This window comes from Hemitrygon akajei, chromosome 29, assembly GCF_048418815.1.
Source record: "Hemitrygon akajei chromosome 29, sHemAka1.3, whole genome shotgun sequence".
NCBI classification, from domain to species: domain Eukaryota; kingdom Metazoa; phylum Chordata; class Chondrichthyes; order Myliobatiformes; family Dasyatidae; genus Hemitrygon; species Hemitrygon akajei.
The window spans coordinates 50,413,679-50,433,799 of record NC_133152.1 but is presented as its reverse complement, the minus strand read 5'-3'; the positions used below and the strand labels follow the sequence as shown (position 1 = coordinate 50,433,799).

General features: G+C 45.7%; 1 protein-coding gene across 2 annotated transcripts in view; it reads right to left on the bottom strand.

Annotated features, from left to right (window-relative positions):
• Positions 1-20,121, bottom strand: part of gabrd (gamma-aminobutyric acid type A receptor subunit delta) — a 161,943-nt gene that overhangs the window by 41,203 nt on the left and 100,619 nt on the right. For both annotated transcript variants that reach the window (XM_073032459.1, XM_073032460.1), the window contains exon 3: positions 15,350-15,417. In XM_073032459.1, the coding sequence (XP_072888560.1) occupies positions 15,350-15,417 (68 nt within the window). The remainder of the gene's footprint in view (positions 1-15,349; positions 15,418-20,121) is intronic.

Here is a 20,121-nt window from a genome sequence, read left to right as displayed (position 1 = left end):
TTTCCCATGGTGGGAGGGTCTAGGACAAGGGGGCACAGCCTCAGGATATAGGGGCGCCCTTTCAAAACAGAGATGCGGAGAAATTTCTTTAGCCAAAGGGTGGTGAATTTGTGGAATTTGTTGCCATGTGCAGCGGTGGAGGCCAGGTTGTTGGGTGTATTTAAGGCAGAGATCGATAGTTTCTTGACTAGACGGCATCAAAGATTACAAGGAGAAGGCCGGGAACTGAGGTTGAGGAGGAGATTAAAAAAAAGGATCAGCCATGATTGAATGGCTGAGCAGAATTGATAGGCCAGATGGCCTAATTCTGCTCCTGTATCTTTTGAATGCAGAGACCTTCCTTCCAGAGCAGCAAGTGTGAGGGAGAGAGGGACTGCTGTACACAGACATCTTCCTCCAGCAGCAGCGAGAGAAAAGCTTGTAGATGGTGCTGAACACCCTCTCGCCTTATGCCCACTCCTCGATGATTTCAATCTTCCTTGGTGCTTTAATCATTGAGATTACTGAAAAATAGAATTAATCATTGGCATACACCCTGACTCCAGGCTTCTTGACCTCAAGGCTGCACCCTTTGCTCGAAGCCTCATAAAACCCCTTGGAGACAGCAAAGTGCCAGATCACTCAATCATACTAAAAGCACACCACCAAAATGTAGATTGCAGGTCCCAACACAAGCAAACTCACATTTGAAAGAAAAAGAATGCTTAAAAGAAGTGAAAGAAGTAATTTCATGAACTTTCTGGAGGATACACCATTGGTTGCATTGTTTGCTGTCGCCATAAGGTATAGGAGCAGAAATAGGCCATTTGGCCCCTTGTGTTTGCTCCATCATTTCATCATGGCTGATCTATTTCCCTCCTAGCCCCAATCTAATGTCTTCTCCCTCTATCTCTTTGTGCTCAGACTAATCAAAAATCTTTTAAACTTTGCCTTAGATATACCTAATGACTTGGCCTCCACAGTCACCTGTGGCAAGGAATTCCACAGATTCACCACTCTCTGGCTAAAGAAATTTTCATCATCTCTGCACTAAATGGACATTCCTCTATTCTGACACTATGTCCTCTGGTCTTAGAATTCCCCCACTAAAGGAAACATCCTCTCCACATCCACTCTGTTGAGGTCTTTCAACATTCAATAGGTTCCAATGTGATCCTCCAGAACCATCAAGTGCTCATCATATGATAAGCTTTTTAATCCTAGATTCAGTTTTGTGAACCTCCTTTGAACCCTCTCCAGTTTCAACACATGCTTTCTAAGAAAAGGGGCCCAAAACTGCTCACAATACTCCAAGTGAGGTCTCACCAATGTCTTATAAAGCCTCAACATTACACCCTTGCTTTTATATTCTAGACCTCTCAAACATCTCATTTGCCTTCTTCACCACTGACTCAACCTGCAAATGAACCTTTAGGGAATCCTGCACAAGGTTTCCCAAGACCCTTAGCACCTCAGATTTTTGAATTTTCTCTCCATTTTGAAAATAATCTAAGCTTTTATTTCTTCTACCAAAGTGCATGACCACACACTTCTTGACACTATATTCCATCTGCCACTTCTTTGCCTATTCTCCTAATCTGTCTAAGTCTTTCTGTAGCCTCCCTGCTTCCTCAATGTTACCTGCTTCTCTACCTATCATTGCATCGCATGCAAACATGGCTACAAAGCCATCAATCCCTGTGGCTGTACCCCTTGACAATAAGTACTCCTGTTTGAGTACTGTTAGGGGGTCAGCCTACCTGGGGAAAGCAACAGTGGCTGTGCCTCTGGCACCGAGTCTGGCCCTGTGGCTCAGAAGGGTAGGGAAAGGAAGAGGAAGGCAGTAGTGATAGGGAACTCTATAGTTAGGGGGTCAGATGGGCAATTCTGTGGACGCAGGAAAGAAACTTGGATGGTAGTTTGCCTCCTTGGTGCCAGGGTCCAGGATGTTTCAGATCGCGTCTAAGATATCCTGCAGTGGGAGGGAGAACAGCCAGACATCGTGGAACAATGACATAGGTAGGAAAAGGGAAGAGGTCCTGAAAAAAGACTACAGGGAGTTAGGAAGGAAGTTGAGAAACAGGACCGCAAAGGTAGTAATCTCAGGATTACTGCCTGTGCCACGTGACAGTGAGAATAGGAACTGGATTTGGTGGAGGATAAATGCGTGGCTGAGGGATTTGAGCAGGGGGCAGGGATTCAGATTTCTGGATCACTGGGACCTCTTTTGGGGCAGGTGTGACCTATACAAAAAGGACGGGTTTCACTTGAATCCCAGGGGGACCAATATCCTGGCAGGGAGGTTTGCTAAGGGACACACTCAGACCGAAAGTTTGAGATGTGTCTATTTTAACACAAGGAGTGTTGTGAACAAAGTGGATGAGCTTAAAGTGTGGATCAGTACTGGGAGATATGATACGGCTGTCATTACAGAGACTTGGATGGCTCAGGGACAGGAATGGTTAATTCAAGTGCCGGGTTTTAGATGCTTCAGAAAGGACAGGGAAGGAGGCAAAAGAGGTGGGGGCATGGCACCGTTGATCAGAGATAGTCATGGCTGCAGAAAAGGTGGAGGCCATGGAGAGATTGTCCCCTACGGAGGAGTCAATAACTTTACTGGATGCTCTTTATAGGCCGCCCAATAGTAACAGGGATAAATAGGGAAACAGATCCTGGAAAGGTGTAATAATAACAGAATTGTCGTGATGGGAGATTATAATTTCCCAAATATCCATTGGCATCTCCCTAGAGCAAGGGGTTTAGATGGGGTGGAGTTTGTTAGGTGTGCTCAGGAAGGTTTCTTGACACAGTATGTAGATAAGCCTACAAGAGGAGAGGCTGTTCTTGATTTTGTATTGGGAAATGAACCTGGTCAAGTGTCAGATCTCTCAGTGGGAGAACATTTTGGAGACAGTGATCATAATTCTATCTCCTTTACAATAGCATTGGAGAGAGATAGGAACTGACAAGTTAGAAAAGCATTTAATTGGAGTAAGGGGAATTATGAGGCTATCAGGCAGGAAATTGGGAGCTTAAAGTACGGAAGAAATGTGGCAAATGTTCAGGGGATATTTGTGGGGAGTTCTGCATAGGTACGTTCCAATGAGACAGGGAAGTTATGGGAGGTACAGGAACCGTGGAGTACAAAGGCTGTAATAAATCTAGTCAAGAAGAAAAGAAAAGCTTACAAAAGGTTCAGAGAGCTATGTAATGTTAGAGATCTAGAAGATTATAAGGCTAATAAGAAGGAGCTTAAGAAGGAAATTAGGAGAGCCAAAAGGGGCCATAAGAAGGCCTTGGCGGGCAGGATTAAGGAAAACCCCGTCATTCTATAAGTATATGAGAACAAGAGGATAAGACATGAAAGAATAGGACCTATCAAGCATGACAGTGGGAATGTGTGTATGGAACCAGAGGAAATAGCAGAGGTACTTAATGAATACTTTACTTCAGTATTCACTATGGAAAAGTATCTTGGTGATTGTAGTGATGACTTGCAGCAGACTGAAAAGCTTGAGCATGTAGATATTAAGAAAGAGGATGTGCTGGAGCTTTTGGAAAGCATCAAATTGGATAAGTCCCCAGGACTGGATGAGATATACCCCAGGCTACTGTGAGAGGCGAGAGAGGAGATTACTGAGCCTCAGGCTATAATCTTTGCATCATCAAAGGGGACGGGAGAGGTTATGGAGGATTGGAGGGTTGCGGATGTTGTTCCCTTATTCAAGAAAGGGAGTAGGGATAGCCCTGGAAATTATAGGCCAGTGAGTCTGACTTTGGTGGTTGGTAAGTTAATCCTGAAAGGCAGGATTTATGAAAATTTGGAGAGGTATAATATGATTAGGAATAGTCAGCATGGCTTTGTCAAGGGCAGGTCATGCCTTATGAGCCTGATTGAATTTTTTTGTGGATGTGACTAAACACATTGATGAAGGAAGAGCAGAAGATGCAGTGTATATGGATATCAGCAAGGCATTTGATAAGGTACCCCATGCAAGGCTTATTGAGAAAATAAGGAGGCATGGGAACCAAGGGGACATTGCTTTGTGGATCCAGAACTGGCTTGCTTACAGAAGGCAGAGTGGTTGCAGATGGGTCATATTCTGCATGGAGGTTGGTCACCAGTGGAGTGCCTCAGGGATCTGTTCTGGGATCCTTACTCTTCATGATTTTTTATAAATGACCTGGATGAGGAAGTGGAGGGATGGGTTAGTAAGTTTGCTGTTGACAGAATAGACAGTAGGTGCAGGAGTAGGCCATTCAGCCCTACTAGCCAGCACTGCCATTCACTGTGATCATGGCTGCTCAAACACAATCAGTACCCTATTCCTGCCCTCTCCCCATATCCCTTGACCCCGCTATCTATAAGAGCTCTATCTAACTCTCTCTTGAATGCATCCAGAGACTTGGCCTCCACTGCCTTCTGGAGCAGAGCATTCCACATATCCACCACTCTCTGGGTGAAAAAGTTTTTCTGCATCTCTGTTCTAAATGGCCTACCCCTTATTCTTAAACAGTGGCCTCTAGTTCTGGACTCACCCATCAGTGGGAACATGCTTCCTGCCTCCAGCGTGTCCAATCCCTTAATAATTTTATATGTTTCAATCAGATCCCCTCTTATCCTTCTAAATTCCAGTGTATACAAGCCCAGTCGCTCCAATCTTTCAACATATGACAGTCCCGCCATTCCGGGAATTAACCTTGTGAAACTACGCTGCACTCCCTCAATAGCAAGAATGTTCTTCCTCAAATTTGGAGACCAAAACTGCACACAATACTCCAGGTGGGGTCTCACTAGGGCCCTGTACAGCTGCAGAAGGACCTCTTTACTCCTATACTCAATTCCTCTTGTTATAAAGGCCAGCATGCCATTAGCTTTCTTCACTGCCTGCTGTACCTGCATACTTGCTTTCATTGACTGATGTACAAGAACACCTAGATCTCATTGTACTCCCCCTTTTCCTAACTTGACTCCATTTAGATAGTAATCTGCCTTCCTGTTCTTGCCACCAAAGTGGATAACCTCACATTTATCCACATTAAACTGCATCTGCCATACATTTGCCCACTCACCCAACCTGTCCAAGTCACCCTGCATTCTCATAACATCCTCCCAACATTTCACACTGCCACCCAGCTTTGTGTCATCGGCAAATTTGCTAATGTTACTTTTAATCCCTTCATCTAAATCATTAATGTATATTGTAAACAGCTGCGGCCCCAGCACTGAACCTTGCGGTACCCCACTGGTCACAGCCTGCCATTCCGAAAGGGACCCGTTAATCGCTACTCTTTGTTTCCTGTCAGCCAGCCAATTTTCAATCCATGTCAGTACTCTGCCCCCAATACCATGTGCCCTAATTTTGCCCACTAATCTCCTATGTGGGACTTTATCAAAAGCTTTCTGGAAGTCCAGGTACACTACATCCACTGGCTCTCCCTTGTCCATTTTCATAGTTCCATCCTCAAAAAACTCCAGAAGATTAGTCAAGCATGATTTTCCCTTCATAAATCCATGCTGACTCGGACTGATCCTTCTACTGCTATCCAAATGTGTCGTAATTTCCTCTTTTATAATTGACTCCAGCATCTTTCCCACCACTGACGTCAGGCTAACCGGTCTATTATTCCCTGTTTTCTCTCTCCCTCCTTTCTTGAAAAGTGGGACAACATTAGCCACCCTCCAATCAGCAGGAACTGTTCCTGAATCTATAGAACATTGGAAACTGATTACCAATGCGTCCACAATTTCTAGAGCCACCTCTTTAAGTACCCTGGGATGCAGACCATCAGGTCCCGGGGACTTATCAGCCATCAGACTCAACAGTCTATCCAACACCGTTTCTTTCCTAATATAAATTTCCTTCAGTTCATCCTTTACCCTAGTTCCTTTGGCCACTATTACTTCTGGGAGATTGTTTGTGTCTTTCCTAGCGAAGACAGATCCAAAGTACCTGTTCAACTTGTCTGCCATTTCCTTGTTCCCCATAATAAATTCACCCGTTTCTGTCTTGAATGGCCCAATTTTGGTCTTAACTTTTTTTTGCTATTCACATACCTAAAGAAGCTTTTACTATCCTCCTTTATATTCTTGGCTAGTTTACCTTCGTACCTCATTTTTTCTTGGCGTATTGCCTTTTTTGTTATCTTCTGTTGCTCTTTAAAAGCTTCCTAGTCTTCTGGTTTCCCGCTCATCTTTGCTATGTTATACTTCTCTTTTATTTTTATACTGCCCTTTATTTCCCTCGTCAGCCACGGCCACCCCTTACTCCCCTTAGGATCTTTCTTCCTCTTTGGAATGAACCGATCCTACACCTTCTGCATTATTCCCAGAAATACTTGCCATTGTTGTTCCACTGTCTTCCCTGCTAGGGTATTGTTCCATTGAACTTTGGCCAGCTCCTCCCTCATAGCTCCATAGTTCCCTTTGTTCAACTGTAATACTGACACATCCGATTTTCCCATCTCCTTCTCAAATTGTAGGTTAAAACATATCATATTATGGTCACTACCTCCTAATGGTTCCTTTACCTCGAGGTCCCTGATTAAATCTGGTTCATTGACACAAAGGTTAAAGGTGTTGTGGATAGTGTGCTGAGCGGTCAGAGATTACAGCGGGACATTGATAGGATGCAAAACTGGGCTGAGAAGTGGCAAATGGAGTTCAACCCAGATAAGTGTGAAGTGGTTCATTTTGGTAGGTCAAATATGGTGGCAAAATATAGTATTAATGGTAAGACTCTTGCCAGTGTGGAGGATCAGAGGCATCTTGGGGTCTGAGTTCATAGGACTCTCAAAGCAGCTGCGCAGGTTGATTCTCTGGTTAAGAAGGCGTATGGTGTATTGGCCTTCATCAATCGTGGAATTGAATTTAGGAGCCGAGAGGTAATGCTGCAGCTATATAGGACCCTGGTCAGACCCCACTTGGAGTACTGTGCTCAGTTCTGGTTACTTCACTACAGGAAGGATGTGGAAGCCATAGAAAGGGTGCAGAGGAGATTTATGAGGATGTTGCCTGGATTGGGGAGCATGCCTTATGAGAATAGGTTGAGTGAACTTGGCCTTTTCTCCTTGGAGCGACGGAGGATGAGAGGTGACCTGATAGAGGTGTATAAGATGTTGAGAGGCATTGATCGTGTGGATAGTCAGAGGCTTTTTCCCAGGGCTGAAATGGTTGCCATAAGAGGACAATGGTTTAAGGTGCTGGTGAGTAGAAACAAAGGAGATGTCAGGGGTAAGTTTTTTACTCAGAGTGTGGTGAGTGCGTGGAATGGGCTGCTGGCAACAGTGGTGGTGGTGGAGGGTCTTTTAAGAGACTTCTGGATAGGTACATGGAGCTTAGGAAAATAGAGGGCTATAGGTAAGCCTAGTAATTTCTAGGGTAGGGACATGTCCGGCACAACTTTGTGGGCCAAAGGGCCTGTATTGTGCTGTAGGCTTTCTATGTTTCAATGTTTCTAATTCCATCATCAAAATTATTGACAGATACTGTAAAAAGAAATGGTCCCAACACAGACCCCTGGGGATTACCACTAGTCAGTAGCAGCCACCCAGAAAAGGCTCCCTTTATTCCCACTTTTTGCCTCCTGCCAATCAGTAATACTCTATGAATGATAGTAATTTTCCTGTAATAGCATAGGCTCATAACTTTTTAAGCGGGCTCATGTGTGGCACCTTGTCAAAGGCGTTCTGAAAATCCAAGTACACAACATCCACCGATTCTCCTTTGTCTATCCTGTTTGTCATTTCTTCAAAGAATTCCAACAGAGTTGTAAGGCAAATTTTTCCCTATGGGAGACCATGCTGACCTTGGCCTATTTTAGCTTGTACCTCCAAGTACTCTGAAATGACATCCTTAACAATCAATTCCAGCATCTTCCCAATGACTGAGTTCAGACTAACTGGCCTATAATTTCCTTTCTTCTGCTTCCCCGCCTTCTTAGAGTGACTTTTGCAATTTTCCAGTTCTCTGGAACCATGCCAGAATCAATTGATTCTTGAAAGGTTATTACTAATGTCTCCACAATCTCTTCAGGCATTTCTTTCAGAACCCTGGTTGTAGACTATCTGGTCCAGGTAACTTATCTACCTTCAGATCTTTCACTTTCTCAAGAGACTTCTCCCTAGTAATAGCAACTTCACACACTTCATGACTCCTGACACTTGGAACTTCTACCAGAAGATACTACTAGTGTCTTCCACAGTGAAGGCTGATGCAAAATACTTATTCAGTTTGTCCACCATTTCGTTTTCCCTATTACTACCTCTCCAGCATCATTTTACATCAGTCTGATATCTACTCTTGCCTCTCTTTTACAGTTTATACATCTGAAGAAGCATTTGGTATCCTCTTTAATATTATTGGCTAGCTCTTAGTTTCATATTCCATCTTTTCCTTCTTTATGATTTTCAGTTGCCTTTTATTGGTTTTTGAAAGCTTCCCAATCCTCCAACTTCCCACTGATTTTTGCTCTATGCCCTCTGTTTGGCTTTTATGTTCGCTTTGATTTCTCTTGTCAGCCAAGGTTGTGTCATCCTGCCTTTAGAAATCATCTTCTTTGGGATGTATCTATCCTGTGCCTTCTAAATTGCTCAAAAACCTTTGTATTTATAAAATTTGTGCATTTTACTAATTTTGTTTTCTTTATCTTATCGTATTTTTCGTGCCACATTGGATCCAGAGTAACAATAATTTAATTTTCTTTTGCACTTATGTACTGGAAATGACATGAAATAATCTTGAATCTTGAATGTTAAATTGTCTTACCCAAACTGCCAGGTTTATCTGTGAAAGACATTGAAATTTACACAAAATACTGCATGAATGTACACTTAGCCAGCATCCTTTGCATCTCTAGCATACTTCAAAGGGCTTCCTAACCAGCAGATCATTTTTGAAGTATGGTCTATGCTGCCGGTAGCTGGGTATAACATATTATTTGTGCTAAGACGCAAAATCAAATGAGTTTGAACAGGAATTACAATTGTCCAGAATAGCAACGCTGTAATTTCAAATACAAGAGATCATGGAGATGCTGAAATTCCAGATGAACACACACAGAATAGAAGAGGAACTTAGCAGATCAGGTAACATCTATAGAGAGGAATAAACAGTCAACAGTTCTGGCCAAGACCCTTCAAAAGAACTGAAAAGGAAGGGAGAGATGCCAGAGTAAGAACACAGGGAAGGATAAGGAGGACAAGCTAGAAGGTGATAGATGAAGCCAAGTAGGTGGGGATGGGATGAAGTAGGAAGTGGGAGGTGGTAGGTGGAAAGATAAAGGGCTAGAGAAGGAGGAGGGGATCAAGGGAGAGGAGAGGAGAGAAGAAAGGGAAGGACGAGGGGCACCAGGGAGAGATGATAGGAGAGTGATACGAAATAAGAGGCCAGAGTGGGGAATTGAAGAAGAGGGAAGAAGGAGGGAAAAATCAAAAGTTCTGTCTAGGTATTCTCCAACCTGATGACATGAACATTAACTTCTTTGTTAATGTTTATGCCATCAGGTTAGAGACTACCTAGACAGAATATGAAGTGTTGCCCTCCAATCTGAGAGTGGCCTTATCATAGCAGAAGAGGCGGCCATGGACCAAAAATATGAGATAGGATTAAAATGGTTAGCCACCAGGGCAGGAATAGACTTGTGAAATGACAAGTCAGACTGATGAAGGTTTTTTGCATTTTGAGGTGACGTGATATCTGCCTTCGAGCAGCTGTTTCATTGGCTGCCCTATTAGAATGTCATTTCCCAAAATGACAATTTAGATAGGAACTGAAGCTTGGTCTATTTTAGTAAAGACTGCGAAAGCAGAGATCTGGCCATTAATCATTCTTTCACTTGTGGCTACCCACTTTCTGCGCAGGCGAACCGGCTCACAAATAGCCAGCGCGCGGGGAGAGACTTTGGTAATGCACCTCTGATGTCATTTCCGCCCGGAGAGGGCGGGCGCCAGGGATTAAATGCCAGCGCCGCGAAATTTGAATAAACTAGTCTTGAAACGACTTACCGACTGCGTGTCGTTGTCTCTAGCTCTGTATGTAGTACATTGCTACATCGGTGACCCCGATGGTCCAAACGGGATTTGGACCAAAGATGACCGACTCTTCATCTGTTCACGCAGTTTCGCTAAAACTGCCGACTTTCTGGACGCTGCGACCACACGTGTGGTTTAACCAAGCAGAAGCCCAGTTCCAGATTCGGCAGATATCTTCTGATTCCACGCGTTACTATTACGTGGTGAGCACCCTTGACCAGGAGACGGCCGCCCAGGTTGCGGATTTCATACAGTCGCCCCCGGAAGAAGGCAAATATGAAGCATTCAAAGCGCTGCTCATTGGGACCTTTGGCCTCTCGCAGCGTGAGTGGGGTGCCCTCCTGCTTCACCTGGACGGTTTGGGAGACAGGCCATCATCAGCATTAATGAACAAGATGCTGGCCCTGGCTGACAGACACAAGCCCTGCCTCATGTTCGAACAAGCGTTCCGAGAGCAACTGCCCGAGGACATACATCTGTTGCTGGCCAACGCAGATTTCAGCAACCCCCGGAAGGTGGTGGCCCAGGCAGACGTGCTGTGGAAAGCCAAGAGGGAGAGCGTGGCGTCCGTCGGTCAGATTACCAGGCCACGTGCCCAACAGCAGACCAGACCAGGCCCGGCAGGGGGGCGCACACAACACAGAGGCAGGAGTGAGGACGACAGTGAACAGTGGTGTTTCTACCACCAGCAGTGGGGCACAGGAGCCCGCCGTTGTCGCCTGCCCTGCAAGGGCCAGGGCCAGGGCCAGCTGCCACTAATGGCTATGGCGGCTGGCCACCAGGACAGCCTCTTGTACGTCTGGGACAAACAGTCGGGACGCCGCTTCTTGGTCGACACTGGAGCGGAAATCAGCGTCTTGCCCCTGATGGGGTACGACACCCGCAACAGGAAGTCAGGACCCACCCTGAGGGCCGCAAATGGCAGCACGATACGGACCTACAGCACCTGCACAGTGCAGCTGCAGTTCGGCACCAGACGGTTCACGTGGGACTTCACACTGGCCGTCGTGGCCCAACCACTCCCGGGGATGGACTTCTTGCGAGCTCACAGCCTGCTGGTCGACTTGCAAGGGAAAAGACTGGTACGTGCCGAGACTTTCCAGACGTTCTCCCTGGGTGAAGCCAAGTTGCCAGCCCCACACCTGGACTCCATCACGCTGTCGGACAACGAATTCACCAGAATCCTGGCGGACTTTCCATCGATTCTGGCACTGCAGTTCACGGCAGCCATGCCCAGACACGGGGTACAGCACCACATCCCAACCCAGGGACCACCCCTCCACGCTCGCGCACGAAGGCTCCCCCCGGAAAAGCTCCACCTGGCGAAGGAGGAGTTCAAGAGGATGGAGGAATTGGGGATCGTATGGAGGTCCGACAGCCCATGGGCCTCCCCCCTGCACATGGTGTCCAAAGCAGCCGGGGGTTGGAGACCATGCGGCGACTACTGCAGACTGAACGAGGCTACAACTCCAGACCGCTACCCTGTGCCGCACATACAGGACTTTGCATTAAACCTGCACGGGGCAAGAATCTTTTCCAAAGTAGACCTCATCCAGGGATACCATCAAATCCCGGTACACCCTGAAGACATCCCCAAAACAGCACTCATCACCCCGTTCAACCTGTTCAAATTCCTCCGAATGCCGTTCGGCCTGAAGAATGCTGCACAGATGTTCCAGCAGCTAATGGATGCAGTGGGACGCAACCTGGACTTTGCGTTCATCTATTTGGATGACATCCTCATAGCCAGCAGTAGTCATCAGGAGCATCTGTCCCACCTCCGCCAGCTCTACTCCCGCCTGAGTGATTTCGGCCTCACGATCAACCTGGCCAAATGCCAGTTCGGACTCGATACCATCGACTTCCTGGGCCACAGGATTACCAAAGACGGGGCAACACCTCTGCCCACCTAGGTAGACGCAATCCGCCACTTTGCCCAGCCCAACACAGTCAAAGGGCTGCAGGAGTTCGTTGGCCTACCATCTTTTCCTCCTCTCAGCAGCCCGTATCATGCGCCCTTTGTACACCTTGATGTCGGGTAAAGGCGAGGACATTACTTGGGACGAAGAGGCCGCAGCCACTTTCGTTAAAGCCAAGGAAGCCTTGGCAGATGCCGCGATGTTGGTGCACCCCAGAACGGACGTTCCGACCGCCCTCACAGTGGATGCATCTGACACAGCAGTCAGTGGGGTGCTGGAGCAACTCATCGAGGGGCGCTGGCAACCCCTGGCATTCTTCAGCAAGCACCTACGACCACCCGAACTCAAGTACAGTGCCTTCGACCGGGAGTTGTTGGCACTGTATCTGGCAATCCGGCATTTCAGGTACTTCTTAGAAGGCAGGCCGTTCACCGCGTTCATGGACCACAAACTGTTGACCTTCGCGTTCATGAAGGTGTCAGATCCCTGGTCGGCTCGCCAGCAGCGACATCTGTCCTACGTCTCCGAGTACATGACAGACATCCAGCATGTCTCGGGAAAGGACAACGTCGTGGCGGACGCACTCTTCAGACCAGCTTTCCAGGCCCTGTCCCTGGGGGTGGACTATGCAGCACTGGCGGAGGCGCAGCAGGCAGATGGCGAGATGCCCAGCTACAGGACCGCAGTCTCGGGTTTGCAGCTGCAAGACTTTCTCGTAGGCCCAGGTGAGAGGACCCTCCTGTGTGACGTGGCTACTGGCCAACCTCGCCCCATTGTCCCGGCAGCCTGGAGGCGGTGAGTTTTCAACTCCATACACGGTTTGGCGCACCCATCTATCAGGACAACTGTCCGGCTGGTCTCCGGCAAGTTCGCGTGGCACGGACTTCGCAAACAGGTCAGCGAATGGGCCAGAACGTGTGCGCAGTGCCAAACAGCCAAGGTGCATTCGAACCCACCCACCGGAGGTTCGACCACATTCATGTGGATATCGTGAGCCCCCTACCAGTGTCACGAGGAGCGCGGTACCTCCTAACTATGGCAGACCGGTTCACGAGGTGGCCAGAGGCGGTCCCGCTCACCAACACATCTGCCGATTCCTGCGCCCGAGCACTGATTGCAACCTGGGTAGCACGCTTTGGGATACCAGCCCACATTACCTTCGACAGAGGTGCCCAGTTCACCTCCAGCCTGTGGTTGGCTGTGGCCAGCCTGTTGGGAATGCAGCTACACCACACTACTGCCACAGTCGAACGGACTAGTGGAACGCTTCCACCGTCATTTGAAGTCGGCTCTCATGGCCCACCTGAGAGGACCTAACTGGGTGGACGAGCTTCCCTGGGTCCTGCTTGGAATTCGCACAGCGCTCAAAGAGGCCTCGTCAGCCAAGTTGGTGTATGGCGCACCCCTGGCCGACCCGGGAGAGTTCATACCAGCCCCAAGGGGGCAAGAGGAAGAACCCGCAGTAGTCCTGGACAGACTACGCAAAAGGCTCGGCAACCTGGCCCCCGTACCGACTTCACAGCACGGACGGACCCCGACCCATGTACCCAAAGACCTGCAGAACTATAAGTTTGTGTTTGTACAAAGGGGCGGACACCGGGCACCACTACAGCGGCCGTACGAGGGGCCGTTCAAGGTGATCAACAACAACGGGTCCACGTACGTTCTGGACATTGGGGGAAAGAGGAGGTTTTCACAGTGGACCGACTCAAACCAGCCCACGTGGACTTGGCGCAGCCGGTCGAGGTTCAGGCACCGCGGCGCAGAGGCAGACCTCCCAAACAGAGGCTGATCCAAACTGTGGACATTGGGGGGTGTATTGCTGGTTCTGGGGGGGGGGGGGGTTATGTGGCGACCCACTTTCTGCGCAGGCGAACCGGCTCACAAATAGCCAGCGCGCGGGGACAGACTTTGGTAATGCACCTCTGACGTCATTTCTGCCCGGAGAGGGTGGGCGCTAGGGATTAAATGCCAGCGCTGTGAAGTTTGAATAAACTAGTCTCAAAACGACTTACTGACTGCGTGTCATTGTCTCTAGCTCTGTATGTAGTACATCGCTACACACTGACAATTTAAAGGAAGCTCACTAGATTTTCATTCCCACCTCAAGAGACTGTAAAATTATCTGTCTCCAAACTTGTTAAAAAAAAACAATGAGACCATAAGACACAGGAGAAGAGTTAGGCCATTTTGTCTATCAATTCTGCTCTACCATTCCATCATGGCTGATGAAATGTCCTGACTAATCAAGAATCTATCAACCTTCACTCCTAAAATAAATGTTACACACTCAGTTCACCCTATTGTAAATGTCTGTAATTTGTTGCAGCTTCAGAATAGAAGGACATCCATTTAGAACAAAGATGAGGAGGAATTTCTTTAGCCAGAGGGTTGTGAATCTGTGGAAATCATTGCTACAAGTCAAGTCAAGTCACTTTTATTGTTATTTCGACCATAACTGCTATGTACAGTACACAGTAAAAATGAGACAATGTTTTTCAGGACCATGGTGTTACATGACACAGTACAAAAACTAGACTGAACTATGTAAAAAACAACTACACTAGACTACAGACCTACCCAGGACTGCATAAAGTGCACAAAACAGTGCAGGCATTACAATAAATAATAAACAGGACAATAGGACAGTAAAGTGTCAGTCCAGGCTCTGGGTATTGAGGAGTCTCATAGCTTGGGGGAAGAAACTGTTACATAGACAGCCGACTATAGAGGCCATTTTATAGGGTATGTTTAAAGTGATAGTTGATAGGTTCTTGATTAGTAAGGACATCAAAGGTTATGGGGAGAAAGCAGGAGAATGGGGTTGAGATGGATAATAAATCACCCATGATGAAATGGCAGAACAGACTTGATGGGCCAAACAGCCTAATTCTTCTCTTACGTCTTAACTGGGTGTGTAACTTTTACTATAGAAACTTGATAGGGGATAACAGATCAGGGTGAAAAGCCTCCAACAGAGAGAATATAGATGTTGATTCTCTGTAAATAATGAATCCTCTATCAATACATCATACCAGAACTTGAAGCAAAGATTAAAGACCATCGGATATACACCAGCCACATATACTGGATACTAATAATGTCTGCCCTGGTCTTATTATAAACTTCATTTTTGCACGAAACCATATTTAGGGTATAGTTGATACTACCCTTTTAACCAAAATCAGATATAGCTAAGATGCAAGGCATCAGTTTTCCTGCAGTGAAGAGCCACTAATACTGGGCTGAAACATTTGTGTGAACACTTAGTGTTTGCTTGTTCACAGTGACAGAAACTCACTGCCTTGCACATTCTGTTTAATTATATAACATTAGTCACCACATATCAGATAGTGAATGGACTAAAACTAAATTTAACATTTAACATGTTTTTTTCTTTAAATGGAGAAAAGTATTACCATATTAGCTTCTGATATATGGTCAATACTGGCAACTTCTATAGCCAATGCTATGTTCAAAGGAGGTCCTGTGTGTAAAACACAAAGTACAGCACTGAATTAAAGATTAATAGGTTTAAATATTATAGATTTGATTCAAATAAACATTAAATAAACAACATTTTATTTAGCCTACAGAAACTCATCAGGAACACTACAGCAAACTAGTAAATCTGAATACTAGTGAGAATTATTAAGCGATAGAGTTATAAAACAGTACAGCATAGAAGTAGGCCTTTCGGCCACCTAGACTGTGCTGAACTATTATTCTGCCTCATCCCATCAACCTGCACCAAGACCATAACCCTTCATAGTTCTCCCTTCCATGTATTTATCCAAATTTCTCTTTAGTGTTGAAATCGAACCCACGTCCATCACTTCTGCTGGGAGCTCATTCAACACTCACGCCACCCTCTGAGTAAAGAAGATGGTACACGGAGGTTAGAAAAATAGAGGGCTATGGGTAACTCTAGGTAATTTCTAAGTACATGTTTGGCACAACATCGTGGGCTGAAGGGCCTGTATTGTGTTGTAGGTTTTCTATAGAACCATAGAACACTACAGCACAGTACAGGCCCTTCAGCCCTCCATGTTGTGCCAACCCATATAATCCTTAAGAAAAAGTACTAAACCCACACTACCCCATAATCCTCCATTTTTCTTTCATCCATGTGCCTGTCCAAGAGGTTCTTAAATATCCCTAATGTTTTAGCCTCCACCACCATCCCTGGCAAGTCATTCCAGGCACTCACAACTCTTTGTGTAAAAAACTTACCCCTGATGTCTCCCCTAAACTTCCCTCCCTTAATTTTGTACATATGCCCTCTTGTGTTTGCTATTGGTGCCCTGGGAAACAGGGACTGACTATCCACCCTATCTATGCCTCTCATAATCTTGTAGACCTCTATCAAGTCCCCTCTCATTCTTCTACGCTCCAAAGAGAAAAGTCCCAGCTCTGCTAACCTTGCTTCATATGACCATTATTTTCATAACCATTATGAAAAAAGATACCCCTCTTGTTTCCTTTAAACATTTCACCTTTCACCCTTAACCCATTACTTCGCATTACCCTCATAATTTTGTATATTTCTATTAAATCTCCCCTCATTCTCCAACACTCAAGGGAATAAAGTCCTAACCTATTCAACCTTCCCTTGTAACTCAGGACCTCAAGTCCTGGCAACAAGTAGGCAAAAGCAGATTATAAATGTTTAGGAATACACACAAAATGCTGGAGAAACTGAACAGCTTAAGCAGCATCTATAGAGAGGAATAAACAGTCCATGTTTCAAGCCAAGGCCCCTCATCAGGATAAATATTTATACCTATGCTACAGTGATCATCAAGGTCTCATTGCTATCACTTGGGCTCAGTGATACAAGTGACAATGATTCCATTACATCGTTCACTTAACTCTCATTAAGTCAGAGAATTACAGCACAGAAACAGGCCCTTCAACCCTTCTAGTCCATGCTGAAAACATTTAAACTGCCTACTCCCATCAACCTGAACCAGGAACATAGACTTCCATACCCTTATCATCCATGTACCTATCCAAACTACTCTTAAATGTTGAAATTTCATGGAGCACTTGTGTTGGCATCTCATTCCACATTGTCATGACTCTCTGAGGGAAGAAGTTTCCCCTCATGTTCCCCTTAAAATTCTCACTTTTCACTATTAAGAATGACCTTTGCTTGTAGTCCCTGCCAACCTCAGGGGAAAAAGCCTGCTTGCATTTACCCTATCTATACCCCTCATAATTTTGTATACCTATATCAAACCTCCTCTCAATCATCTATATTCTAAAGAGTACAGTCCTAACCTATTCAATCTTTCCTTATAACTCAGGTCCTCCAGACTCAGCAGCATCCTTGTAAATTTTATCTGCAATCTTTCAACCTCGTTTACATTTTTTCCTGTAGGTAGTTGACCTAACTAATTCTACACAATTCTCCAAATTAGGCCCCACCAATTTCTTACACAACTTCAACATAACATCCCATCTCCTGTACTCTATACATTGATTTATGAAGGCCAATGTGTCAAAAGCTTTCTTTACAACCCTGTTTACCTGTGACACCTTTTTCAACAAATTGTGGACCTGTATTCCCACATACCTTTGTTCTACCACACTCCTCATTACCCTACCATATGCTGTGTGAAATCTACCCCGACTGGTCCTACCAAAGTGCAAGACCTCTCACTTGCTGCATTAAATTCCATCTGTATTTTTCAGCCCATTATTCCAGCTGATGCAGATCCCTCTGCAAGAATTGATAGTCTTATTGACTATCCACTATATTCCCAGAGCAGGTGTCATCTGCAAATTTGCCGATCCAGTTAACCATATTATCATCCAGATCATTGATATAAATGACAAACTACAAAACACCCAGTACTAATCCCTGAGGCACAACACTAGTCACAGGCCTCCAGCGTGAGAGGCAATCCTCTACTACCACTTTCAGGCTTCTCCCACAAAGACAATGTCTAATCTAATTTACTACCTCATCCTGACTGCCAAGCATCTGTACCCACACAGGACCTTGTCAAATACCTTACTAAAGTCCATATAGACAACATCCACTGCCTTGCCTTCATCCACTTTCCTGGTAACTAGAACATAGAACATAAAATAGTACAGCACAGTACAGGCCTTTTGGCTCACAATGTTGTGCTGACCCTTAAACCCTGCCTCCCATATATCCACCCACCTTAAATTCCTTCATATACCTGTCTATGTTGTTTTGAGATAGTGATTTAGATGCATATCATATTTTTTACTGAGTTAAGTATTGTATGTAATTAGTTTTGCTAGAAGTGTATGGGACATTGGAAAAAAGTTGAATTTCCCCATGGGGATGAATAAAGTATCTATCTATCTATCTATCTATCTAGTAGTCTCTTAAATTTCACTAGTGTATCTGCCTCCACCACTGACTCAGGCAGTGCATTCCACACATCAACCACTCTCTGAGTAAAAAACCTTCCTCTAATATCCCCCTTGAACTTCGCACTCCTTACCTTAAAGCCATGTCCTCTTGTATTGAGCAGTGGTGCCCTGGGGAAGAGGTGCTGGCTGTCCACTCTATCTATTCCTCTTAATATCTTGTACACCTCTATCATGTCTCCTTTTCTCCAAAGAGTAAAGCTAGCTCCCTTAATCACTGATCATAATGCATATTCTCTAAACCAGGCAGCATCCTGGTAAATCTCCTCTGTACCCTTTCCAATGCTTCCACATCCTTCCTATAGTGAGGCGACCAGAACTGGACACAGTACTCCAAGTGTGGCCTAACCAGAGTTTTATAGAGCTGCATCATTACCTCACTACTCTTAAACTCTATCCCTCAACTTATGAAAGTTAACACCCCATAAGCTTTAACTATCTTATCTACCTGTGAGTCAATTTTCAGGGATTTGTGGACATGTACCCCCAGATCCCTCTGCTCCTCCACACTACCAGGTATCCTGCCATTTACTTTGTACTCTGCCTTCGAGTTTGACCTCCAAAGTGTACTACCTCACACTTCTCCAGGTTGAACTCCATCTGCCAGTTCTCAAACCACTTCTGCATCCTATCATCCCTGCATCCTAATGTCTCTCTGCAATCTTCAACAATCCTCTACACTATCAACAACACCACCAACCTTTGTGTCATCTGCAAACTTGCCAACCCACCCTTCTACCCCCACATCCAGGTCGTTAATAAGAATCATGAAAATTAGGGGTCCCAGAACCAATCCTTGTGAGACACCACTAGTCACAACCCTCCAATCTGAATGTACTCCCTCCACCATGACCCTCTGCTTTCTGCAGGCAAGCCAATTCTGAGTCCACCTGGCCAAACTTCCCTGGATTCCATGCCTTCTGACTTTCTGAATAAGCCCACTGTGTGGAACCTTGTCAAATGCCATACTAAAATCTGTGTAGATCATATCCACTGCACTACCTTCATCTATATACCTAGTCACCTCCTCAAAGAACTCTAACAGGCTTGTTAGACACGATCTACCCTTCACAAAGCCATGCTGACTGTCCCTGATCAGACCATGATTCTCTAAATGCCTATAGATCCTATCTCTATGAATATTTTCCAACAGCTTTCCCACCACAGACTTAAGGCTCACTGGTCTATAATTACCCGGACTATCCCTACTACCTTTTTTGAACAAGGGGACAACATTCGCCTCCCTCCAATCCTCTGGTACCATTCCCGTGGACAATGAGGATGTAAAGATCCTAGCCAGAGGCTCAGCAATCTCTTCCCTCACCTCGTGGAGCAGCCTGGGGAATATTCCATCAGGCCCCGGGGACTTACCCATCCTAATGTATTTTAACAACTCCAACACCTCCTCTCCCTTAATATCAACATGCTCAAAACATCAACCTCACTCATATTGTCATCACCATCATCAAGTTCCCTCTCATTGGTGAATACCAAAGAGAAGTATTCATTGAGGACCTCGCTCACTTCCACAGCCTCCAGGCTCAGCTTCCCACCTTTATCTCTAATCGGTCCTACCTTCACTCCTGTCATCCTTTTCTTCTTCACGTAATTGAAGAATGCCTTGGGTGTTTTCCTTTACCCTACTCGCCAGGCCTTCTCATGCACCCTTCTTGCTCTCCTCAGCCCCTTCTTAAGCTCCTTTCTTGCTGCACTATATTCCTCAATAGACCCATCTGATCCTTGCTTCCGAAACCTCATGTATGCTGCCTTCTTCCACCTG